Below are 26,336 nucleotides of genomic sequence, written 5' to 3'. Positions count from 1 at the left end.
GAGCAAATGCGGTTGTATCTTAGAACTTGGCTGTAGACAATGGATCATGTGGTGTGTCCTGGATGGAAGCTGGAAGCATGTAGGTAAGTATAGCGGTCAGTAGGTTTCTGGTATATGGTGTGTTTATGTGACCATCACTTATTAGCACTGTAGTGTCTAGGAAATGGACCGCTTGTGTGGATTGGTCTAGGCTGAGGTTGATGGTGGGATGGAAATTGTTAAAGTCATGGTGGAATTCCTCGAGGGCTTCTTTCTCATGGGTCCAGATGATGATGCCATCAATGTAGCGCAAGTAGAGTAGGGGCATTAGAACAACGTTTCCTTAGCTCTCGTCCCCTAAGTCAGAGTGAAGGATCACTGAAATTTTCTTGACGTAAAAGGGCCTGATTTTCAAAAGGTCAGGCATAAAAGTGCATGCAATTATGAGCCTAATATGTTAATGCACCTACTCTGATTGAATAAATAAATCAGGTCAGACTAAGTGGAAATCTGAATGCCCAAAACCTGCATTGCATAGGCAAACAGTAATTGCATGTATAAATTATATGCCCAATGGTATACTTTATTTTTTAAAATGGGGCACTTTGTATATAGAAAAACCCTTGATTTTCATGCTCGCTTTCTTTATCATAGTATAAGTCTAAGACGCTCCCATTGTTTTAAACAAACAAAAATAAATGACCTTGCAATTCCTTCAGATGAGGCATGACAGATTACTTGCAAGTGAAACTGCCCTTATGTGTGTCCATTTTTCATAATTGTGATGGATTTATGAACATTTGCACATGTAATTATGAACTTGACTCTTGAAAAATTGGGCCCAATATAACTTGGAATAATTAGACTAGTATAATTAACTAGAGTGAAGAAGGAAGGGGAAAATGCTTCCTTATCCATATATCTAACAGCTTGTCTTCACTACAGTGTTAGCTCCAAGGTATAAATTGAGTGTTAGCTCTAACCTGATTCCCTTTCATGCACAAAAATCTTTTGGGTGAGTTAAGTGGTATATTAAACTCTAGCTAGCTGGCCCATGGAGGTATGAGGTGTTGTTGAGAGCTGCAGATACTAGATCTAGTAATATCATAGGTATGCAGCTACAGACTACAGCTGCAGTTAGCATAATTTATCAGATGCTAGTCCAATCATTCTGCGTAGTTTGACTGCAGTTCTCACTTGAGTGAGGCTAAATCAGAGTGGAGTGGCTCAAGTGTAAATAGGGTGACCAGATGTCCAGATAAAATTGGGACCGTCTCGATATTTAGGTGTTTGTCCCGCGTCCCAACCGATCTTTGGTTAGGACACAATTTGTCCCTATATTTCAGTTTTTTTGCTCCGCTGGCAGCACTTGGCTTTTTTTTTTTTTTTTTGCTCTGCCGGCAGACCCGCCCTCCCAAATGTGTCCTAATATTTTCTCCCTCTCATCTGGTCACCCTAAGTGTAAGTAACTGGAGCTACCTGTTGCTTTAAGCTGTAATGTTTTCTTGCAGCATGCTACCCAGCCACTAGATGTCTCCTCTGCTGTACAGCATTTCAGACATGGTGTTGGTCCTGGTAAACAAAGAGTTAGTTAGAACTCAAGCTATGTGGAACTCTCTTTGTCTTTAGTTCATAGTTATCTTTATTAATCTCCTATTTGAGAAGGAGTGTGGCTCTCTATAGCATGACAAGCAGTGCAAGGTTGTACTTCTCTCCGATTCCTCTCCCTTACTGTCAGTCATGTGTGTGTGTTGCAGAATGTTCCCCAACTTCCCCCACAACATAACACAAAGTGATTTATTATTTGAATTCTGGTAATCCACAAAATGAGCTATATGCTGCCCACATCTCCACAGGGAAGGACAAGTCCCTGCTCAGATGGTAAGAGGAAAAGCAGGATGAGTACTGAATGGAGGAAGGGAGGTGATGGGTGTAGGTGCAGAATTTGCACATATGCTACCTGCATGCTGGGGTGGACAGACGGGCTCTGTGGGGACATAGCTCCAGTTTTAATTGGTCATAAGATCATTTTCCAATCCTAGCCAGTGAATGAGAGAGCTCCTGCTGCGAGCTCCAGAACAGCATCCACCCTAAGCCCCCAAGCAAGTGTTATTGAAAACTTCGCATGCACTCGCAACTGCTGCTGGCTTCAAACTTGCAATGATCCCTGTAGTGTAGATGCTCTCCTGGTCTGCAGTGCGACAGACAGCAAGATGCCCTAATGGCAGAATAGGACAGATTGGTGGTGGGTGGGTGAGCTCACCAGGAAAGGATGAAAAGGGGGAAGCAGGAGGGAGGTCCAGGGGTGAGACTAGGGTGACCAGACAGCAAGTGTGAAAAATTGGGACGGGGGTGGGGGTAATAGGAGCCTATACAACAAAAAGACCCCAGAATCAGGACAGTCCCTATAAAATCGGGACATCTGGTCACCCTAGTTGAGAATGAGGGTAATGCAAGGGGATTGGAGGGGAGAAACAGCATGGATGGGATGTAGGGAACTAGGAAGAGGGGGCTGAGTAATATGGGGTATGAAGGCAGAAGTGGCTCACGGGAATGTGTGGGGTAACACCAGGGGCTGGAAAGGCAGCGGAACCGCTCGGGCAGTCCAGGGGGGCGAATACGTGGACATGGCCGCGGGGAGACACCAGCGCAGCAGGGGGGCTGGACGCAGCGGCTCCCCCCGGGTACGCTCGCGTGGTACGGGCGCGACATGCTGCCGCCGACCGGGCCCCGAGCCCGCAGGGCGAACACCCCATGCGGGGGCCCACTCCGGACTCACGGGGCTGGGCTTCTCTCCCGCGGCGCCTCCGGCCTTCCTCTCCGTGCCGCGCAGGGCAGGGCTGCCCAGGCCCCGGTGCTCCTCCTCCGGCCCAGCCTCTCGGCGCCGGGGGAGCGGGGGTACAGCCAGGCTGGGCGGGGAAGGGGCGGCCGGGCGGAGCCGCGTCATTTCGGGGACGGGGGCGGAGCGGGCTGTTTCCCCTCCAGGCCCCAAGGCAGGAGCCGCTGCCAGTTGCATTAAAGCAGCAGCCGGGGCGGGGAGCTGGGCCACCATGCCGCCCTGACCGCTAGCGTCCGCAGCCCGCCGCACACCGCCGAGGTGAGTGCCAGCCCCGCCGCCGCCCGAGCGCCCCCAAGCTCCGTGCAGCTCTCCGCTTGCTGACTTCCGCTCCCCAACTCCGGCAGCTCGCCCCCTGCTGGCTCCGACTGTCCCCCCAAGCGCCGGACACTTCACCCCCTGTTGGCTTTCTTCTGTGCCCAGGGTTCCTTACCCCAGCCCTGCTGCCCTCTTCCCCAGCACGCCCTGCTGCTTAGCTGCCCCACACTGTTCACTCCCTGCTTCCTTTCCCTTTGCTCCCTACCCTCGGGTCCCTATTTTCCTTCTCCCTGATTTTTTGAAGCTCAGGTACGGTTTAAATGAACAAATCAGAGTTTCATCTGCAGCACAAAACAATTGTTTGCAGGGTTGTAGCCCTGTTGGTCCCAAAAGTTTGTATGAAATAGCGTAAGTTTGGAGCGAGACTAAAACGTCCTTCCGCACCGTTTTCTGGACTGCGTTAAGAAGATTGTTTTAAGAGAAGAAACTGTTACTTAAAAGGTGATAACTTATCTTGACACTTTTTTTAAATTAGGTTGAGTTATTGACAAATCTACTTGTAAGCAACTTTTTTTCTTTTTTTTGCTTTGCTTAGGAAGACAGTTACACTTGTATTCCCAAGTTTTGCCTCTTGGCTGGTCATGCTTATCTTTGCTAACTAAACCCTAGCTTTCCTTTATTCCAGTTTTAATAAGGAAATGGAAAGTTAATGCCTTGTGTTTTAAACTAAATTGGAAAGTCTCTAAAAATTCACATGCACTTAAATACTGTTTTAGGTTTGATACTCTTGTGTGTCAGAGTAGTAATAGCAACTGGTATTGTGGACTTTCCTGACAAGAAATTAAAAATGTTATCATTTGATGTAACGTGTTACCTATTTAAATGTGTGTTTGGAAAAGCTTATATTAAAAATAAGGGCCTGACTTAAATGTGGGGGTTAGGGAGAGAGCTAGGAAATTTACAACTTTAAATTCTAGTTAGATGTAATGTCCACTGTATCCTAGGTATTGATGGAGTCCCTGAACAGAGCGTAATCTTTCATACCCTCAAGTAAATTCTTCCACTGCTGGTTATTGCATGTATAAATTCCCAGCACATGGTTAGAACTGACCTCAACACGTGCAGCAGTACACAAATGCAGTGAGTTCAGGATGAATTAGCTGCCTTAACTTTGAATTCCACAGGTTTTTTGTTCGTTTCAACCAGATCACTAATGATTTATTGTAACTTCTGTATTTTAAGTGCATTTTTGTTCTAACAAAATTATTGAATGCATTAGAACCTCTTTAGTAATCCACAACAAATTTGACAGGGTGCTCTCACTTCTCAGCAGGTAATTGATGCTGTGGCAGGGCCTTGCATTGTAAAAATAATCTGATCTTAACAAGTATTTTACATTGGTGTTCTCAAACTTATTTTTCTGATAGTGTGGCCCTTATCTTAATCTTATGGGCTACCTCCCCTCCCATTTGCAACATATGGACAATATTCTCTCCTATTCATGATCATTTAATGTTCATATGATATCTTTAGCAATCACTTGCATAAAAGTAATATTAGGAAAATACTTAATATAGTTTTAGCTTCTTTTAGTGAAACTTGTCAGTTGAAAACAAATAGTGGAGCCTGCACCATGTTACCAGCCAGCTTTCCATAGACCACCAACTGCTCTGGACTGCCAGTGGTCTATGAATTAAAATTTAGAAACCTCTGCTGCATTATCATAAATACTTGAAATTGAACTATGATTAACAACAACCCCAAACAAAAAATCCCCAACCAAAGTGTGTTTTGTGACTTATTCTGATTGTTCATATGCATGGAATTTGCAAAATTCAGTAATTTGCAAAGGTTATGTGAATTAGTGTGATGGACTTGTTAGCTTCTATTTGATGTTATATTGAGTTTGTGGTGCTTTACTAATCGACTTGGTAAGAACAGAATGGAGGATATTGAATTAAATACAAAAATGAAAAATAGAGTAGGCCTCGTTTATTTTTCTAGTTTGTTTCTAATATGTGGCAGATTTTGACAATGACTAAACACCAACTGGGGATTTTAGACATGGTTGGCAGTTCTGGATTGTGGGAGAAACACATTAGGAAGCTGTTCCTGCTACAATGATCATCAGTGAAACAGTTAATGTTGATAAATATAGTGTCATCTTAAAGTTTCAGAACGATCGGTCTGTTGAGATGAGGTTTCCCCATTCTTCATTAAATGCCTGGTCATGCAAGATGGTGAGGGTGCTTAGCACCGCACAAGGTAAAGGTTCTGTGGTTACACTCTGTTGCAGCCAATTATCCAAATATTGCTAGCAAGAGATAGCATGTCTTCATACATAGAACTCATGTGATTGTGCTTTCAGAGCACTGGCATGAAAAGAAGAAAGGTTAGTGTGGTGGCAGAGCATCACGCTTAGCATTTGAGACATGTATGTAAAAAAACAAATTGTAATAGTTATGTGGTGCATATTTTTAATACATCTACAGATTGGGTACCTGTTTTAGGTGTAGCCCGAATTCTGTCTTTCCTGTGTTTCTAATATTAAAGTTCTTAACAGTAACTTTCTTGAAAGGTAATATGCATGAAATCACTGTGCCTGCAGCTTTTACATCATCTTAATTAACTTTTGTTGAGTTGCGAGTATACTATATGATCAAGTTTAAAATGTTTTCCCCAAGGGATAATTTATGAGCACAGGGATGTCCATGAAAGTATAATGGGAGTTGTACAGCTAAATCCTTGGAATTAAAGAATGTTTTATGGTCTCTGAAAAACTGGCTACGCAATACTTTTTATGTTTAAATACCTTGCAGATTGTCTTGGTGTGTGTGAGGATAATTACACTGCAATATTACCCTCACTTTAAAGTTGAGACAGTTTTATGTGCGCCTAAAGGGAAAAAGGTAACAGAAGGCTGGTAAGTAACATAAACTAAAACAAAAAAAAATCCCTTACAATCAGGGCCGGCTCTAGGTTTGCCAGAATGCTGCCCAAGCAACAAAAAGAAAGAATGTCCGGAATGCTGCCCCTGGAATTGTGCCGCCCCACGCACGTGTTTGCTTTGCTGGTGCCTAGAGCCAGTCCTGCTTATAATGCTACACTGAAGAAAGAGTAGACCTTTGATCTGCTAGACAGTGATAGCCTTCCTTTTGAAGAAGCTTCAGTCAAGAAAGTTATTTTGGTGCATGGTATAAATAGACTTGCATTGACACATCTGAATTTACTGGAGTAGGATGACCTGTCGCTCATTAGAATTAGGACTGTACTGCAACAAGGAAGAAACAAGGTCCTTATCTTGCAGTATCTAGTTCTTTGAAATGCTTTGTCTTTGGAGGTCCCACTTATGGAAATCCACAAGTCTAAAATCTTTTGGCCAGCAGTGTTGGGGGCACGTGTGCTCTGCATGTCTTCATGCCCCCTTACCGGAGGGACTACAGGAGGAGTGCATCTCCAATTACCACTCTGTTTGCTTGCTAATCCAGAATCCTATTTGTATAGGAGGACTCTGAAGTAGTGGGAAAGAGGGTGGGTCATAGGATTGGCATGCATCTCAGAGAACTACAGGTTAGCAGTGTTTCTCAAATGGGGGGGTCATGACCCCCAGGGTCATTGTGGGACAGGTTTTGGGGGGGATCACAAGTGTAGGGCCAGCGTTATGGGGTGGCAATCAGGGAACTGCCAGGGGCCACACGCCACAGGGGACCCTGGGAAGCCAGGTTGCATGCTTCAGCCCCTCACTGCCCATAGCTGAAGCCAAGCCCCATTGCCTGGGACTGAAGCATATAATTTAGTTTTGTGAGGCCTCCTGTGTCATGTGGCCCTGGGCAGTTGCCCTGCTTGCCATCCCCCAACACCGGGCCTGAGTATTAGTCATAATGATATTTAAGGTAGGGGGTTGCATTTTTTTCAAGTCTTTAGTAGGGGAAGGTCACAATTTTTTTTTTTTTTTTTTTTTTTTTTTATTTTAAAGTCTAAAGGGGGCTGCCAGGTTGAGAAACACTGCTATAAGGTAAAGGCCTTGTTTTTCTTCAGTTTTGTGTGTCTGGGTCCCATTCATGGTGACTAGTAAGCAATTCCCAAACCAGATAGGAGGAAAGTCTTAAGAGTTCTGGCTAAATAAAATGCAGAAACATTCTTGTGAAGTTGGTGTCTGGTCTGGATGTCAGGTCCCACGAGTAATATTTTGATATGTGGATAAAGCTACAGGTAGCCACTCAGCGAATATCTTAAAAAGAAACATTCCTAAGGTAAGCAGGGTATATTACCCAGAGTTTTCAGAACCCACAGCAGTGGTAGTTTAACTTTTTCACTCCAGGGAGTGTCAGGAATAAATCAATGGGAACACAGAGCTCCAGCTGATGAAAGATTAGTACAAGTAAGCGTGCTCTTATCTAAAACTACAATTTATTAGATCTAATCACACACAGACACAAAACAATAGGTTTAGAACATCCCAGATATTTACCTAAAATTGGATGGTATTGAGTAAATTGCAGCAGTTCAGCAATGTCTGGTTGTTTCCCTGCCGGGGAGTAAGGTGTCGGGGAAAAACCCCTCTCAGGATAGCTTCAGAGGACTGCTCCAAAGTACACTCTATTATGTAATCCTTCTATATCTAAGTTTTCCAAAACACACAGATCATAACGACCTCTACTAGATCATCACATCTAATGTCAATACATTATTTATCAACAAACAAACCTAACAATCTTAGTCATAATAAACTTTTATATCAAAGGCGCCCAAACTCCAAAGTTGTCCTCCACTTATTTGCTTTCATCTCAATTGTTGACTTTCTCTCCTCCTCCTCCCATTCTGATTAGCAGAGCCTGCAAGCCTGCAAATGTATTTGACCTTGCCTCCAGAAACTCTGCTTGTTCAAATTAACCCTTAAGTCGGCGGTGGTCTATTTTTATTAATTCATGGTGACTCAATGCACATAATATGGTTGCAATTGACTTGATCAAAATCTGGGGTACATGCACCCTTCAAATCTGGGATAACGTATATGCTGCTTTAGATTTAGTAGAATGGACCCTGGTACCCGTGAGAGGGGAAAAGCCCTAGTGTTTTGTATTAAATATGGGTCTACTGCCTAATTCACTTGTACAGTTGGTCTGACCCAGTATATCCATTCTTATGTACAATCTCTCAAAACATACTGACCCCTAGAATTGTCCTTGTGTGCTACAAATAAGAGAGATCCTGAATAGCATTGTTCTCTGTAGATAGTAACAAAGGGCTCTCTTTACATTTAATGTGTATAATCTAGCTTCCCAATGGTTTGAATGGCGTTTAGCAAAGAAATGACCGACTGACTGATTCACATTTAATTTGGAAAGCTCTTTAGATAAGAATTTGGGGTGAGACCTCAACATCTTTTTATGCCTATGGAATCCTGTATACTGTAGATCTGCCTTAAGGTTTGAATCTTGTCAACCCTCCTAGCTGAGGTGATGGCCACTAGGAAAGGAATCTTTATGGAGAGATGGTAAAGTGAATAGTCATTTATAGCTCAAATCGGGGTTTTATAAGAATGGTTAAGACAATAGTTTGGTGCCAGTGTGGAGGTAGTTCTCTGGTTGGTGGAAAGGCCTGGCTCAGGACTTTAAAGCACTTCATCACTATGCAGTGATGGAAGACTGGATTGAAGGGTGACCAGTGAAGTTTGCAGCTAAGTGGACTATGACTGAAGTGGGTGTTCAGTCTTGTTTTTTTTAGTTGGAAAACATAGGCATTTACAAACAGGATCTTTTTGAAAGAGTCGCACCTTCCTGGGAGGGCCATATGCAGAATTGTTTCCACTTCTTCTGTAAAGGACTCTGCTGGATGGTTTTCTGTTTTAGCTGAGATGTCTTGTACCTCTCCAGAACAAATCCTGTTTGTGTGGCTCAGCCATCTGAAGTATGCTGTGAAGTGCAGAGACTTTGGGAGGGGGTGAAAAATCTTACCTTGATTCTGAACAAAGTCCCACTCTTGAATATCCTGGGTGTGGAGGTCTTGCACTAGTTGCAGTAGCTCTGTGAACCATAATTGTCTTGCCCAAGAGAGAACTATGAGGGAAAACTTGGGCTGTGTAATGTGTGATCTCTGTGGTGACTCTGAGGATCACAGGAACCAGAGGGAGGGTGGATAATAGGCTTTTTGACCAGGAGAGGAGAAAAGTGTCTGATAGCTGGGACTTCTGTTCTGTTCCAAAGAAGGAAGGGGGCACTTGTTTGCAATATTGCTGAACAACAGGTCTGTCATTGGAGAACCCTATGGAGAAATGGCCTTCAGGGTGTTGGTAAATTGTATAATCATTTGCTTGACCAGACTTTGGTTCATTATTTTGTTATGAAATGTATTTCAGACTAAATAACCAATATCAGTCAGATTTATTAATATGGTACAGGAAAAAGGTTCTATATGATACCTGTTTCCGAGCAGTAGTCCTGTGCAGCGATGTTACATACACCTTGCGCGGAATGTGTGCTCCCCGAGTTACATGTTTCAGCTGGTATTATTTATGATTTTACAAGTTATACATGTCCTCATACATGACTAAAATCCAGCCCAGCAATTTGTTCCAGTTCCCTAACTTGTTGTTCTGTTCCTTCCTTATCTTTATTTTAGATACAAGTATTCCAGGTACTGATCCGTGAAGCTTGTACTAAGACATAGAATGAATGTATCTTCATTTTGACAGGTTTCCTATTTGCTTGTGCCAAATACTTAGCATAAGTGAACAGAGTTATGGTATAAGCCTTTTTAGGCCATATCACTGTTATAATATTTGTGCTTAATGTTGTTGGTACTTAATACATGCTAATATATGGTGTGAATAATGCATACTATTAATACAATCTATATTTCAGTTCTGGGTCTGATTGCCCAGGAAGGAGTACTGCGAAGGGGGATCTGGGGATCATAGTGGACCACAAGCTAAACATGAATCAACAGTGTAACACTGTTGTAAAACAACAGAACATCATTCTGGGATATATTAGGAGGAGTGTTATAAGCAAGACATGAGAAGTAATTTTTCTGCTCTACTCTGTATTGATTAGGCTTCAACTGGAGTATTGTGTCCAGTTCTGGGTGGACAAACTGGAGAGAGTCCAGAGAAGAGCAACAAAAATGATTAAAGATCTAGAAAACATGGCCTATGAGGGAACACTGAAAAAATTGGGGTTGTTTAGTCTGGAAAAGAGAAGACTGAGGGGGGACATAAGTTTTCAAGTATGTAAAAGGAGGAGGGAGAAAAAATTGTTTTTTTTAACCTCTGAGGATAGGACAAGAAGCAATGGTCTTAAATTGCAGCAAGGGACAGCAAGGTTGGACGTTAGAAAAAACTTCCTAACTGTCAGGGTGGTTAAGCACTGAAATGAATTGCCTAGGGAGGTTGTGGAATCTCCATCACTGGAGATTTTTAAGAGCAGGTTAGACAAACACCTGTCAGGCATGGTCTAGACCAGGTGTCGGCAACCTTTCAGAAGTGGTGTGCCGAGTCTTCATTTATTCACTCTGATTTAAGGTTTCATGTGTCAGTAATACATTTTAATGTTTTTAGAATATCTCTCTATAACTAAACTATCAGTTTAGTGTGATCCTTGCCCTTGCTTTTCCTTGCTGAGTTTTTCAATGTCTGGCATGTATTTGGATAATTTAAGTGATAGAGGACAGATTCCATGTGTGAAAATACAGGAATGTGGGTCAAAATGCTGAAAGGCAGAATTCAGGGGGTGGCATTTTGTGCGCTCCTCACGGGACGTGCAGAAACTTACGGTTCCACTCCTATCGTGCCGCCGAAGAAGGACCCTCCGCCGAAATGCTACAGGCGACAGCGGCAGTCATTGAGCTGTTCAATTGCCTGCCGCTGTTTTCCATGGCACGTTGGCAGAAGGTCCTTCGGTCGGCGCAACAGGAGTGGAACCAGAAGCTCCTGTGCGCCCCGTGAGGAGTGCACAAAATGCTGCCCCCTGAATCCTGGCACCCTAGGCGACTGCCTAGGGTCACCTAATGGAAGCACCGGCCCTGCATCCAGCAGGTCAGAATAGAGGCCCCATGATCTCTCTCTCGGTAGCTTTAAGTGCACTCTGCAGATCTCCAAACTTTGCACACAATTCTGAGCTTTTTAACTGAATGAGCTGCATTTCGAAATCTTCAACACCCGTCCACTGAAATACAAACAAATCCAAGTCGCTTTTGTTGAACTTTTCAGGTTTAACTAGAAAAGAAAGCATTGGGCCAGATCGCTGGAAAACTTGAAATCTGTCAGAAAATTCTGATTGCAGTTCTTGCATGTACGTTCCAATCTCATCGACACTGACAGTGCAACGTGTGAATAGCTCTTTTCTGTGTTTGAAAGTAGCGGAAAGTCAAAGTTCGAATATTCCGAGAAAAAACTGCTTGTTTTACAACAAATGTCTTTCAGGTTTCATAAAGATCCAGAACAGTTTGCCCTGCACCCTGGAGATGGAGGTTTAGCTTGTTTAGATGAGCGGTGATGTCAGTTAGAAACATGAGCTTACACAGCCATTTGTCATCATCCAGTTCGGGGTAGTTTTGTTCTTTTTCCGACAAAAAGGCTTCAATTGCATCAAAACAGTTTACAAAGCACACCAGAACCTTGCCACGACTTAGTCACCAAACGTCTGTGAGTCAAAGCAGATCGAGCAACAAGGACGTTCACAATTTGCACCACTGTATTCATCACATTATTAAGCTCTGAATTAAATTTTTTTAGCGTGGCTGTCGGGCAGCCAATTTGATCTTCAAGTAACTTTACAAATCCCTTCTGTTTTCCGACCATGGCAGGAGCACCATCTGTTGTCACACACAATAATTTTTCTGATGTTAACTCCTCGTTCTTCAAAATGGTTTACAAAAGTTTCCACTATATCTTGCCCCTTTATTGTGATATGCAGGAGTTTTAGGCAACAAAGTTCCTCTTGGATTTCATCGGAAGCACAATATCTTGAAAAACTGCCAAACGTGCAATGTCGTTTATATCCACGCTCTCATCAACTGCAACGCTAAACACTGCTATGTCCTTCTAATGTAGTTGTCTCCTTTTCGTTAATATTTTCTGCCATTTGGTTTATGCATCTCTCAATTGTTCTGGCAGAGACAGGCAGTTCTTTTATTCTAGAGACGCATCTTTATTTGGCAAATCATTGAACAAAACCTCCGAACTGCTGAGAGAAACTTTTTATATATTCCCCATCTGTAAATGGCTTTAAATTTTTTTGCAATGCACTGTGCAGTTTTGTAACTTCCTTCTGTGGCTTGATTTTTACTTACATATAAGCATTTAAAAACATGGCTTTGCTTCTCATTTCCTGCTACTGCATTTTTGATCGATTCAGTCTTGTCTGCTTCATCAAGAAAGGTTTTCTTGTGCTTCATTTGAAAATATCATCAAACACTTGATATGCAACAATCAACACTTTCACAACAGAAAGCACAAACAGCATGGTCCTTCTTTTGAATAAGTCCAAATGTGTCTGTCCAAAAAGGCTGATATGAATGGACATCTAACTTTGCTTTCTTAGGAGCTGACGTTTTGTCAAATGTACCCCTCAACTTATAGTCGGGAAAAAAAATCGCGACAGACGACACGCACAGTGCTGGCAGATGGGACCCCGGGTGGCAGCAGAGGCCCCAGGACTGGTGGCCAGGACCCAGGTAGTATGAGTGCCACTCAGAATTATCTCACGTGCTGCCTTTGGCACATGTGCCATAGGTTGCTGACCCCTGGTCCAGACAATACTTGGTCCTGCCTTGAGTGCAGAGGACTGGACTAGATGACCTCTTAAGGTCCCTTCCAGTCCTATGATTCTATGATTTATATGCTAGCCAGCATATATTAGTCAACAAGGGATAAATCCTGCAGAGACCACCTGGGATGTTCTGAGTACTTAGGTGGTGTGCCAGGTTGTTACTTATTCATGTTTAAGTGAAGGACTGTGGGGAATTATGCTTCTTGGCATAAGGTAGGGATGGAGCTCCACTTAGCCTGTTGTCTTTTGGAATCTGGAAGGTATCTTCCTTTGGCCAATTGGTTTCCTGAATTCAAATCCTTGGCCGTTACAGGAGTAGGGCTTAGATCCTGTCCCAAAGAAACAGTCATCCCACAACAGAAGGTCACAGCTAATATCTTGGAGAACCCCAACTACCTGCCAGCATGACCCCTCCAGTGTCTGCACAGGGATCTGACACATAGGGAAAATGGTTTCATCCCTGGGACCTTCACCCAGGTCACACGACCCCTCAGCATCTGGTGAGGCTGCACCACCTGGGGCCTGACAACAGTTCTTGGTCCCAGGATCTCACCACTCCAGGAACGTCTCCCCATTGACAGAAAGCCTTGCATATCAGACAGATTTCCCCAAGCTTCTGTATGTTTATGTGGAGCCTAGCTACTTGTGGGTGATGAGCTCCCCATTTCTGTGTGTGGAAATATCAGTCAGTAGGAATAGGGGGGAGGCAGGGAACAAGAGTGTGGAAGGGGGACTCACTTGCAGACTGTCTGGATTTATCCACCTGTTTAGGGAGACTAGAACAATAGAAATCGTGAGTTGAATATTCATGGTATGTCTGACTGTACACTGACCTCAGCCAGCCTTAAAGCTGAAGTCAAGAGGTATTACTTATGTGCCTGAGTCCACGTGGTGTACTAGTTTTAGGCAAGTTTTTGCAATCGTGTGTGGATTTCTTTGATGTCTGAAATGAAGCTTAAAATTGTCTGGGATCTTTCTTGTGGAAGGAAGGCCTTGGCCAGAGTCTAGGACTGCTCTTATGAGCTCCACCAATTACTTTGGCATAGGTAGGATTTATCATACCTGTTTTTCTGTCCCAGAGAGTGGAAGAGTTTGAGAACCAGTTTGAGGTATTAGTGATGTCCTGAGAAGACTTTCCCCAGATGAGCCAGTTCAGGTATGGATAGATGGTGTATTGCTGAGACTCTCAGGTATGTGATTAAAATTTGAGGCTGTAGAGAGTCCAAATGGCATTACTTTGATAATGCTTGTTCCTGGCTGTGAATCAGAGCTACATCTATGTGCTGGAAATATTGCCATGTCCACGTGCAGGCACACATCCTGAAACTCCCTACCTACAACTCCAGTTTCCTAATCTGGAAGTTGTTTCTCCGTACCTCAGTGGAGCACCACACTTACTAATTCTATATAGTATCTGGGATAAGCAAAATGCTGTTACCAATAATTCCTCACAAATGTAACATGAGGAAGTAGTATATAATACTAACCAATTTAACTCTATTTAAAAATAAAAAAGCAGATTGCTTTGGAAAGAGTCTTTTCAGCAAGGAAGCTAGGATGATTTAATACTCTATCTGTTATAGACAAGGATTCATTTAAATATCTTCTTGCTAATAGTAATATTTGGAAGGGAAATGCAAAAGGAGTTATATGGCTTAAAGAAAATGTTATGAATGCAGCAATCCTAGGAGGATGTTCAAGATAACTTACTTTGGAATTTAAATAAACTTTTCTGGTCGCTATTGCAAGGCAAGCTAGCAGTTTCCTCTAACTTTGACACACGTGGTGATAAACTGGAAAAAAAGTGTAGTACCATCAAATGGAAAAAAACTAGATACCATGCCTCACAGGATATTGTGAGACTTACTTGACTAATATGTGCAAGTACTTTGAGTTCCTCAAATTGAATGTGCCAAGATAATGCAAAATATTATGTTAATACTTTCAGCTGCCATCTTACCAGAATGAAAACTTAACAGTAGATTTAAAAATTTTGTTTTTTAAAGTGTTTGTTTCAGCTATCATCTATTGAATGTTTTTCTTTTCCTTTTCTTTCTGTGTGATTTTTTTTTTTTAACAGAACACTTTTCTTGTCTCTCTTGCGCCTAGAGAATGTTACAAAAAGATCAAAGAATACAAGAAAAAAGATTATATCCCCATTTTTAGTGACTCCATTGTACATAATTTGCAGGGCACTGCACATTATGTATTTACGTGACAGCTTCAGATTATTTGGGACCGAAGCATTTTAAAAAAAATTCTAGTCCTCATGGCTTCAGAGAGAACCTGCCAAAGCAAACAGTGTAAATGCTGTGATGACATCTGTCCGAGTCTGCGGACAGCCTGAATCATTGATTCAGTTAAACTCCCTTGTTTTTTATTAATCTCACTGGAGTGACAACTCTAAAGCCCACTGATGACACTTAAACGCCAATATTAACTGTTTAATTACTGACTATATTAGCAGATAGACACGGAAAGGGAGTGAGCGTGAAGTCCTTAAGAGGTGTGGGTTGGGAATGGTCACCTGAAAAGATGGAGGAAAACAGGAGACACAGAGAACAGGGAGAGATGGAGAAAGAAGAAATAAAACAGAAGTGGGTTCTATTGCTGAATGATACTGAATAAATAATAAAAGATTTGGTTAATACATAAAAGCTGTATTTTCCCATTGATCTCTTTGTAAACCTCCAACAGTAGGGGGAGCTCTGTCATGGTTTGAGGGGAGCATGACCTCCTTTTTTAATACCCTGGACCATAATTGAACATGGACTCTGGTCCTTTCTTCTGAATGAGTTTCACACTGTGCTGGATCCATCCACAGTATTTTACTGTTCTCTCTTGCATGTTGTACGTATGAGAGAGCCTTATAACTCAAACTTTTATGCAAGCCATATACACAAGGTAGGTGGTCTGATCTCCCTCTCACTTTGAATGCATTATAGTCACCCAAAAAGTGCCAAAACCAGGTCTTCTCTTCTTAAAGAGTGTCCTCACTACTTGTGAAACATATATTTTTAAAACAGTTAATAGGTCCTGAGTTGTCTGGCTACGTTGGATACTTGCACTCCTGGAGTTTTGTTCTTTTGAAGACTTCAGCCATTCATAAATACAATTTATCATGAGCCTCATTTTTGATTAGCTGTTTAGAGAAGATCATTATTCTATACTACTTTGCACTTCTGTAGTATCTTCCACCGGGGGATTTCTAGGGCTGTGATCCAGCAAAATGCCTGAATACATACTTAATTATCTTGTTGCCTTCAATGGGACTATTTACTTGCTTACATTTAGGTATGTACTACTATCACCGTGTCCCATGGATTTTTATTATTCCATCAATTTTCTGTGACATCTGTTTAATGTGAGACATTATGAGACACTCATGTTCACACATCTTAGTATTTAGATGTCTAGCGTTTGTATACAAGCACTTATAAAATTTGTCAATATTTATTTTTATGCCTTCATGGGATGTAATTGAATGGGACTCTGTTTCTTTTCTGTTCCTACCTGTATTTTATCATCTTCTATCCTCTCCTCTTCACTAGGATATAGAATATCTCCTCTAATAAATCATACCTTAAGTGGTGTGTCTCCACACCTGTCAGCTTTCCCCCAGCCCTTGGTTTAAAAACTCTTCCAGGACGTTCTTAATTTTGTATCCTAGCAATCTGGTTCTGTTTTGGTTTAGGTGGCGTCTATCTCTCTTGTTTAGGCTCCTCCTTTCCCAAAAGTTTCCTAAGATCATGTCTACACTTTACACAGAGCTCAGCTTAAGTTTTATGTAGACCAGAGCTAATAAACATAATCCCTCCTCTGAATGCCATTGTCTCATCCATTCACTGAGACAGTGCAAAAAGTCTGAGAGTTTTGAGCCTTCAAAAAGTCTGGGTTTACATGACGCAGTTTATTTTTCTGCTGGAACACCTGTTAAAAAGTCTGTTCTGTCTTGTCTGAGACTCTGGACAGTTTACTGATTATACTCTGCTTTCTATTTCATCTCACTTTCTAATACCACCATCTGGGGGAAAATAAACCATCTTAAATTATGTTCAGTAAACTGGATGACATCAAATATTCACAGTAACATTACACATTATGAAGCCCATGAGGGTTTCTCTCATTTATTAAAAATATTTATGCACCTGCAGCATGAGTGAGTTATTTTCCTTGCTTTTATAAATGTGGATAAGTAAGTATAGGTTTTTATTAAACAGTCTAACATTACAGTATATAGACATTTTAAAAATTAAAAATGGTGAAGGAAAATGTGTGCCTGAGAAGGAAGCATACTTGCACTTAGATGTGCTTAATCTGACTTCACTGGGATTACTTATGCTTAACTTTAAGCATATTCTTAAGTGATTTACTGAATTGGAGCCTTGATTCATTTGAGAAGTTGTTGAAGACTAATGTGTTGTTTTGTCAGATAAAATCCCTATAATAGCTGATAACTAGGTTCCAGGCAGGTGAATTTATACATGTCAGATTTTCAGAAAATCATCCATGCTTTCTGTTTAGCATATCAGACTTTGTTGCTAATTGTGAACCATTTTGCATCCTTTTGTTCATCCCCTCCACCTCTTACACTTTGCATTTCCATCTCTACCTTTTAATCTCATTGCTCCATACCAAACAAGTGTCTGGTTATGTGCCAAGGAAGCTGTAGTGACCATTGCAAGTATTACGTTATGCGAAAGAGATGCCCTCTTTGATGTCTTCTTTGTTCTTTCTAAGTCCTGTTCAGTTTGAGATTACATTTTTGTGTGTGTGTGTGTGTGAGAGAGAGAGAGAGAAGTTCATGAACAGGAATTGCAATGTTTTATAGCCAGGAGCAACAGGATTGGCATCTATTTTTTTTTTTAAATGATCTGAGCAAACTAGAAATCCTTAAAATATTGTGTGTTAAAGAAGCATTACATTATGGTAGAGTTCAGAAATAAATTTGTTTTGCTTTTTTAAATAGTCTCTCGGGATTGGATGCTGGGAGGGCTCTGGAATAGTGACTCTGAAATTTTTTGTAAGTGTTTACCCTCATTCAAGGCCAGCAGAGGACTTGGCTCCTCATCTTGGTTAGCATCAGACCATATTCCCAGAATGGATTCTTTAAATTCTTTCTTAAAAGGGTGCTAGTACAATGTTAGAAAGGTTCCTGAATTTGGTCATCTAAATCTATACTTAATCATCTAAAGAAGTGTGGCATGAGCTTCTAAGGCACTGAGCATCTGCAACTTCTACTGACACCAGCAGCAGATACGTGTGTTCTCAGCACTCCTGAAAATAGGCCTTTTCTTTTTAGGCACACAGTGTTTGAAGGTAAAACTTTTATTTCCCTGTAATTCTGGCTGTTGCAATAGTGACTAACATATTTGCAAGGGTGTTCTTTCTTAACCTTTTTTTAATCTTCTCCTGTGAAGTAGAGGTAGGTTTCTTTTTCCGGTTGTCAGAGTAATGCTTTAGGTTCCAATTTAGGAAAACGTTCCGATTTTGAACAGCACTTAAGCATATATTTAAAGTTAATGGCCTGTTAAGCACATACTTATTGACCCCTTGAGTGATATTTAAGCATGTGCTTAAATGTTGCTCTGAATAGAACTCTTTAATATATAATGGATAAAAATATGCAAAGCTTTCTGTTGTGGAGGAGAGGGGTATAACTTTGAGCATTCTTACATGCAGGGTCCTCTGTACTGTGTAACATAGGACAACTAAATTATATGGCAGATTTGCAGTGAATTCTGAACAACTTGTGACATCTATGTTAATTCACAAAATCATTTGATAACTTTCACTTGTGCTGGAATAATTCTAAAAATTAACCATAAAGTAAAAATAGATAACCAGTGAATCTAATTCATTGGAATTGTATCAGAGGACTCTTGCTTTCGGAGCTGCACATCAAGGATAGGTGGTTAGAGCATGAAACTCCTCATAAAAAGCTCCTCCTTCTGTGTAGTTTAGTAGCCTGAGATGCCAGCCAGTGTTTCTTTCAAACCTCCCCTAACTTCTCATGAAATCAGTGTTTATAGCTCTTGCTGCTCTGGCTACTGTTATTGCTGCCTGGAATTGCAAAGAACTTCTCTTGTTCTGCTTTCTTCCATTGTAATTGTGGTGACACAGGGGCTGCTGAAGGGGAAACAGTGAATTCCCATTGTGGGTGAAATATGCTTGATGTGGAAAGTGAATCAAAAATGGTAGAGCGACAAGCTGAGTTGAACAGGAGCTGGCAGGAAAATGTCCACTTTATATAGTATAGAAAGATTTAGGCTGTACCTCCAGCCAAAACATGTAACTGCAGTCATTTGCACAGCTGTATTGTGCACAGGGCCTTAGTATATATTGGCATGTGTACTCTGCAATTAGACACCTGCAGCTGGCTCCGGGCCAGCTCACTCAGGCTTGCAGGGCTCGGGCTGCAGGGCTATTTTAATTGTGGTGTAGATGCCCAGGCTTAGACCGGAGCTGGGATCTAGGACCCTGTGAGGTGAGAGGGTCCCAGAGCTCTGGCTGCAGCCTGATTTGGTATGTCTACACCACAATGAAACAGCCCCACAGCCTGAATCCTGTGCGCTTGTCAGCTGGCAAGGGCCACCCACAGGTGTTTAATTGCAGTGTAGATGTATGGGTGTGTTACTGTCTAAAATCATCCATAAAGTATAAATGAACAATAAAACCAACAATTTCAAATGATGATGTTGGTGTAAAGGATTAAAATTGAAAAATAAAATAAAAACCATTCTTTCTGTAATAGAATAGAATGTAAAATGACAAAAGGAAAGGTTTCAGAGTAGTAATGTGTTAGTCTGTATCTGCAAAAAGAATAGAGTACTTTTGGCACCCTAGAGACTATCAAGTTTATCATAGCATAAGCTTTCGTGGGCTACAGCTCAGTAGCCCACGAAAGCTTATGCTACAATAAACTTGTTAGTCTCTAGGGTGCCAAAAAAGAGGAAGGAAATTCACAATGTTTAAATAATTGTTATATGGCAAAGAGGAATGAGCAGAGCTGCACTGTGAACTTGTTGATTGTACAAGACCTCTCATTCATGGTAGCCTTTTTAAATTTTGATATTTTTATGGGGAGGGATGGGAGTGGGAGAGGTTTGGTGGTTCTGTGAGCATCTCTTTCCCACCTGTCCCTGGAAGAACAACATCACTTGCCCTTGAATGGAAAATTCTGAAACTTTTACAGATAGCGAAATTCTGTTCCCAAGCAAGTATTAAAATCAGTTTTATGATAAGACGGAATATACTTGAATTGCAGCACTGACTTCCTGCAACATTTCCTAAACATTTGAAATTAATTATTTTCAGACAATTACTGTAGGTTGTCTTGTGATTGTGTGCCAAAGAGCCTTACGTTTTTTGCTCAAAATAGAGGAAAAACTTTTATTAAATGGTCTCCTTTGTGAAATGGCACTATTTAGAGAATATTTATTAGCTCAAACTCAAAGATAAAATAAACTTTGAATACCCCCTCTGGGTTTGGTTTAATACTGTTAAACAATAAAAAGTATTAACTGGTGTATCTGGTTTTTTTGTTTGTTTGTTTGTTTTTTTCCCCTGCACTATTTGAAACTTTTTGTGATTTGAATGTTATAAATTCAGACATTTCATCTTAGAGTTAAGTGTTACTCTTATATCTAAAAATTCTCAGACCAGGTTCATGTCTTTAGGTTATGAGTCTGCTCTAAAATGTCACACATCTGATTGATCAGAATTATTGTACTAGAGCAGTGGTTTTCAAACTGTGGGTCGAAACCCAGTATTGGGTCGCAGAATGTAAGGCACTGGGTCGCGGCAGCTCTTGTCAGCACCGCCGACAGGCTGTTAAAAGTCCTGTTGGTGGTGCTGCCTGGCTAAAGCAGGCTAGTCCCTACCTGTTCTGTTCTGACACTGCTGCGCCCTGGTGCTCGGGGCGGGGGCAGCATGCGGATGTCTGTGCCTTCCCCTGCCCCAATCCCGCGCACCTAGGAGCTGGATCTGCAACTGGTTGCTTCTGGGGCGTAACACGGTTGGCAGTGCCTTAGCACATCTGTTGCGCCGCTGACCAGGAGCACCCAAGGTAAGACCATGCCCCAATCCCCTGTCCCAGCCCTGAGCCACCCAAAACCCAGAGCCCCCTCCTGCACCCCAAAACCCTCATCCCCGGCCACACCCCAAAGCCTGCACCCCCAGCCCAGAGCACTGACCATCTCCTGCACCCCAGCTCAGAGCCCCCTCCCACACCCTGAACCCCCCATTCCCAGCCTTATCCTGCAGCCCTCACCTCTGTATCCAAACCCTCTGCCCCAGCCCTGAGCCCCTCCCAAACCCCTCATCCCTAGCTCTGTTGGGTTGAGGGCATGAACAATGTTCTTCAACTGGGTCACCAGAAAAAAAGTTTGAAAACGACTGTACTAGAGGATATCTTTGTTTGACCCAGTTTGTAATAGATGCTGTCTTTTTGTAAAGAAGGCTGAGGTTTCAGAGTAATTTGACTTTAAGACTATATGCTGATTTTTCTTAAGTAAAATCTGAATCGGTATTTTATTTAGAAGTCCTAGTAGTTTAGTTTGAAATGCACATATGGTAAGAGAGCCATTTCTCAGATGTTCATGAAACATTGGACAGTAAATCTGGGGGTGGGGATTAGGTAAAAGAGTTTGGGAAACAGCTATGAAAAAATAAAAGGAAGGATGTTGAAAAGTCCATTTTGCCACAAGGAGCAGGTACAAGGAACATTGGGATAGTCTCTAGAGGATTGGTGCTCTGCCCTCTGCTGTTCCTTCTCTAGCTAGTTTTCAGTGCTTTTAGCTTTCATTATGTGTATAGCAGATGCATTGTCTTCTATAAAGGGGTAATCCAGCCTGTTCGGTAACAGCCTTTCTCACCCTCGAACTGTGAAGTATCAGATTTTGCAGCATGCGAAACAAAAAGTTCCCTGCTATTTCTCAGAATAAGATTACCATTGTAATTTCTCTCCTTCATCAATGTGCCTGGCATTTTAGAATATATACTTTAGGACTCCTTTGTTAGTGAAGGAGAATAAAGGGTCTTTGTCTTGTTAGTGGTAGGCTCCTACTTGTATCATTCATCAGTATGTGTTAGTTAACGGCACCTATAGGTTTTAGTGGATCAAGCTTCACATATATTCAATTTACTCAGCCTTCTCAAATATCCCACTACTGGCAATTTTAATGGGATACATGCTGACTTTTGGAACACTGCTTGCAATAAATATTAGACACATAACTTGCACTATATTTCAATTTTTATCTTTTAAAGCAAACCATAAATTTAAGATTTGTCAGCTCTGAACAACTGGCAAGAATGATGTGGGTCTGGGAACCATATTTTTAATGGGTCTTTGTCACTAGCTCCCTCAGAGAGAGGGTTACTAGCAACTGGAACAAAAATTCTGCTCTATGCTGGGTGATAAGTGCAAGGGTCTGTAGAGGTCATGTAGCTCCCAGACTTTGTGTCACAACCCACGCAGCTTGGCAAAGAGAAGTATCATGAGACCTTGCTGAACAGGATGCAGGTGATCTGCTTATAAAGTCATTCCGGACACACCTTTCCTAACAACAAAGTTGTGCTGTAAGTAAAAAATTTACTGCATGCAGATCATCTATGCTTGTCCTGATTATACATGTTACCATAACTGCATCTAAGGAAGGGGAGATGGGTGTAAATAAACTCTCTGAGATTAGTACATGTTAAACGAAAAGGTCATTTTGGTGATTCAAAATATGAAGTGAAGGGAGTTCATGTTTCACTTATTGAAGGGAGAACAATGAAGAGTTGATTCAGTTTCTGCATACTGTAGAAATACATTTAGGCATTCTCTGCATAACTATTGTGGGGATTGTGCTGACATAGCTGTCTTACTATTTTTAACCAGTCACTTCTTAATCACAAAATTATACAGACAAACATTTAATTAAAAATTTAGTGGGGATCAGCAGTTATGGTGTTGAAATGTTGAGAAATTGTCGGTGATTAGGTTCCCTGTAGCAAATTTTTTCTTAAGTTTTATTTCATTTATGCACTAATGTTTTGAACTGTTATTGTAGTAGCCAGAATTTGCCATAACGTATTGGTACAGTATAGTGATAGCAGAGAGACACACACACAGTCACGTAACACACACGACCTAAGCTATCTGATTGTTTTTCATATATTCATTCATTTATTTTTTCCCCGTTTCAGTGACCTTATAACATGCAAGCCATTGATCCCAGGGGGAATTCCCCTGCTTTCCTTCAGCCTCAGAATGGGAGCAGTCATCGATCATCTGGCTATGTTCCAGGAAGAATTGTTCCTCTTCGTCCACCCCCACGTCCAAAGAGCCAAACGTCAGCCAAATTTACATCTGCAGGACAAGAAGCTCATGCAACATTTGCCCTCTCACCAGAGGAGCAACGCCGTCAAGCAGAAACCAGCAGAAAGAAAAGACACAAAAATACTCTCATTTGTTTTGGCATTTCTAGCTTTTCATTTTTTATTGCACTGGCAGTTATCTTGGGAATATCTTCAAAATATGCACCAGATGGTAAGTTGTTGTGTAAATTAATTCTTATTACAAGTTAAACTGCTTATGAATATAGTTTAACAAGCAAGGTCTAAAACCAGACAATTTATAAGAAGAACTAAAGGTATCCATGAAAAGTACATGGCCCTTAGGGTGAAGGACAATAAGAAGAAAACTTTTAATTAACTGAGAACAAAAGAAATCTTAGTGGTACTATAGATCTAGCTAGGGATGATAAAATTGTCAGCAGTGATGCAGAAGAGACAGAAATGTTCAGATATTTCTGTTCTGTATTTGGGGAGAGGCTGGCTGATTTCATGGGTCAGCAATAATATTTTCTATTCCAACCATAACTAGGAAGGCTGTTAAACAGCACATAATAAAATTAAACATTTTTGAATCTCAGTACCAGGTGATCTGCGGTCAAGAGTTTTAAAAGAATTGACGAATGAGCTCTCTGAACCATTGATGTTGGGTTTTTCTCAATATTCCAAAATATGTTAAAGTTCCAGAGGAATGGGAAAAAGCTAATACACCAGTATTTTAAAAAGTTAAACAGGATGGCCTGGTTAACTGGCCTGTAGTTCGACTTGATATTAATTTCATGCAAAATCTTGGAATGGCTAATAGGGGATGCAGTTAGTAAAGAATTAAAGGATGGTAGCATAATTAATGAGGATAAGTTTGTTTTTTTGGAAAATGGATATTGTCAAAGCAATTGATGAAATTAAAGTTTTTTGTTGGTAAAGGTAACTTGTAATATATTTGGACTTTTGGAAGGCATTTGACTTTACTGCAGGACATTCTGATTTAAAAAATTAGCACTGTACAAAAATTGATGACTGATTGATTTACAATTACTTTTTGAAATCAAACCTCCATCTAGTAGTGGTATTTCTAATGGGGTTCCACAGAGATCAGTTCTTGACCCTGTGCTATTCAGTATCTTTCTTCAATGGTATAGAAGAAAACAAAAATTGGGGTGGTAAATGTCAGGTAAGTTGTACAGTGTGACCTTGATCACTTGGTGGTAAACTGGACTCATTTGAACAACATGTGTTTTAAAACAGCCAAATGCAAGTGTGACCATGATGCCTGGAGGGGTCACACTGAGAGTGCCACATTCCAGGCTAACTGCAAGGAATAGGGCAGACAATCCACCACATTGGTGGTTTATTCTATAATTAGATTTCACCAACCCAGTAACCAAACCATTTCTGTATTACCACACTGATTACTGAGAAGCCAAGCTATAGCCTCCTTTAAGCAGTCTAGCCTTTGTCTCCCATCCAGACAGCCAAGTCTAATATAGCAAGAGATTACTAAAAACCTGATTCACCATATTTAAAGTTCTGCCAGTCCCCAGGGACCGGACATGTTGCCTGCTAGGTCAATAAATATTTCAGATCTCACTCAAATGCACACTTACAGCCAATTCTTATTAACTAAACCTAAGATCTGTTCTTCAAAAGAAAGAAGAGAATTGCTATGTTTAAAAGATCAATATACATACACATATGAGTAAAGTTCTCAGGTTAGTTTCATAGCAGAGATGGGAAGGCTGTTGATTTGTAAGAGTCCTTCTGGAATCAATTTAAAAGGTTATAGTCCAATTAGCAGTCCCTGTGCTGAGTTCGTTCAAAATCTTCCGTGAGAATTCCAGAGTTAATCCAGAGTAGACCTGGAGACCTCAGTTTTGTGGGCTTAGACTTTCCCTGTCAAAGTTTAAGCAGATAGGAGATTAAAAAGGATCAGGCACAAAGCTTTCTTTATAGTTGCAGCCGGCCATCAATCACAGCAGGACCTTTCTTGGATGAAGAATAGGTAATGTGTACTGTTGCTTTGAAGCTAATCTGTTTCCTATGCATACACAGGTAACAATTAGGTAGTTTACTATGTGGAATTTACAAGTTTCAGAGAGAAATTAGGACAATAATATTATTACACCATATGTCCCCTCTAAATGATAATATCCCTTTTTTGATCTCTGAATCAATAGAATTCCATAATGAAGCATTATGAGACAAGAACAGAATTTTAGCATCTACGAGCTAATTAGATCAAATTGTTAAACTTCTAACAAGATATAGGTAAACATAGACAAATATAATTAGCATTTACCCTTTGATTCTCTAACAATATTAAGTAAATATATTAGTTTCTAGTCTATTTAACATGGCTTTGATAACTACCTGCAGGGAATGGCCAGGGACTCTTATCATTTTAGTACCTCCTGTGGAGTTGTTATGGGTCATACGCCAGTTGACCAGTCTGTCCATGTCACAGCAAGGTCATATATGTGAGAACAACAAAAGTCAATCACTCTTACAGGGTGTGGGACGGTCTCATGGAAAGTAGTGACCATGAAAAGAACTTAGAGATAGTCAACTGAATGTGAACTCCCAGTGCAGTGCTGTGGGATCCTTGGACGTGTAAATAGGGGACTATTGAATGAGAGTCAGGAGGTGGTATTCCCATTGTAGTTCTGTTATCAACCCTTCAAAAAAAGATATTGGAAAGGGTTCAAAAGGAGCCACAAGAATTATTCAAATTCTAGGAAAATCTGCCTTACAGTGAAAAATTTAAGAGGCTCAATCTAGTTAGTTTATCCAAGAGAAGGTTAGGAGGAGGTGACTTGAGAAGTCTTTTAAAATCTAGATTGGGAGACTTTGTAAAGTGGAGGCTCTAAAAAGCAATGGATTTGTTGAAGAGTTTACTAGGTTAATTTCTTTGGGTGGGGTTATACAGATTAGGTCAGATTAGATTATCATAATGATCCCTTCTTGCATTAAAATCTGTAAAATTGTGAAGTTTAGTGTGCTTTTGTGTCATATGACTGTTTCAAGATGACACTTATTTGATTTGTAGCCATTCCTTCATCAGACTTTTGAACTGATTGAATTTTGCACCCTAAATAGAGTTGTGCCTGATCAGTACTTGACAGACTTCCGAGGAAAGGCAAGGTGTTGTAGGAAGA

The 26,336-nt window shown here is 41.0% G+C and overlaps 1 protein-coding gene and 1 long non-coding RNA gene across 2 annotated transcripts in view; one reads left to right on the top strand and one right to left on the bottom strand.

The window, feature by feature from the left end:
* The window catches only part of LOC142046997 (uncharacterized), a 25,883-nt gene extending 23,003 nt beyond the window's left edge, over positions 1 to 2,880 (bottom strand). The window contains exons 1-2 of the long non-coding RNA XR_012656143.1: positions 2,759 to 2,880; positions 1,459 to 1,551 (exon numbers count right to left, since the gene is read on the bottom strand). This is a non-coding gene — a long non-coding RNA (uncharacterized LOC142046997). The remainder of the gene's footprint in view (positions 1 to 1,458; positions 1,552 to 2,758) is intronic.
* A 116-nt stretch (positions 2,881 to 2,996) lies between these two features.
* CEMIP2 (cell migration inducing hyaluronidase 2) overlaps positions 2,997 to 26,336 on the top strand; it is a 75,653-nt gene continuing 52,313 nt past the window's right edge. Inside the window, 2 exon segments of the mRNA XM_032798164.1 lie at positions 2,997 to 3,076; positions 23,038 to 23,380. Coding sequence (XP_032654055.1) covers positions 23,050 to 23,380 — 331 coding nt within the window. The 5' untranslated portion in view covers positions 2,997 to 3,076; positions 23,038 to 23,049.

The sequence above is a fragment of the Chelonoidis abingdonii genome, chromosome 6 (assembly GCF_003597395.2).
Source record: "Chelonoidis abingdonii isolate Lonesome George chromosome 6, CheloAbing_2.0, whole genome shotgun sequence".
NCBI classification, from domain to species: domain Eukaryota; kingdom Metazoa; phylum Chordata; order Testudines; family Testudinidae; genus Chelonoidis; species Chelonoidis abingdonii.
Note: the sequence above shows the minus strand (reverse complement) of the source record. Positions and strands in the feature narration are given on the sequence as shown.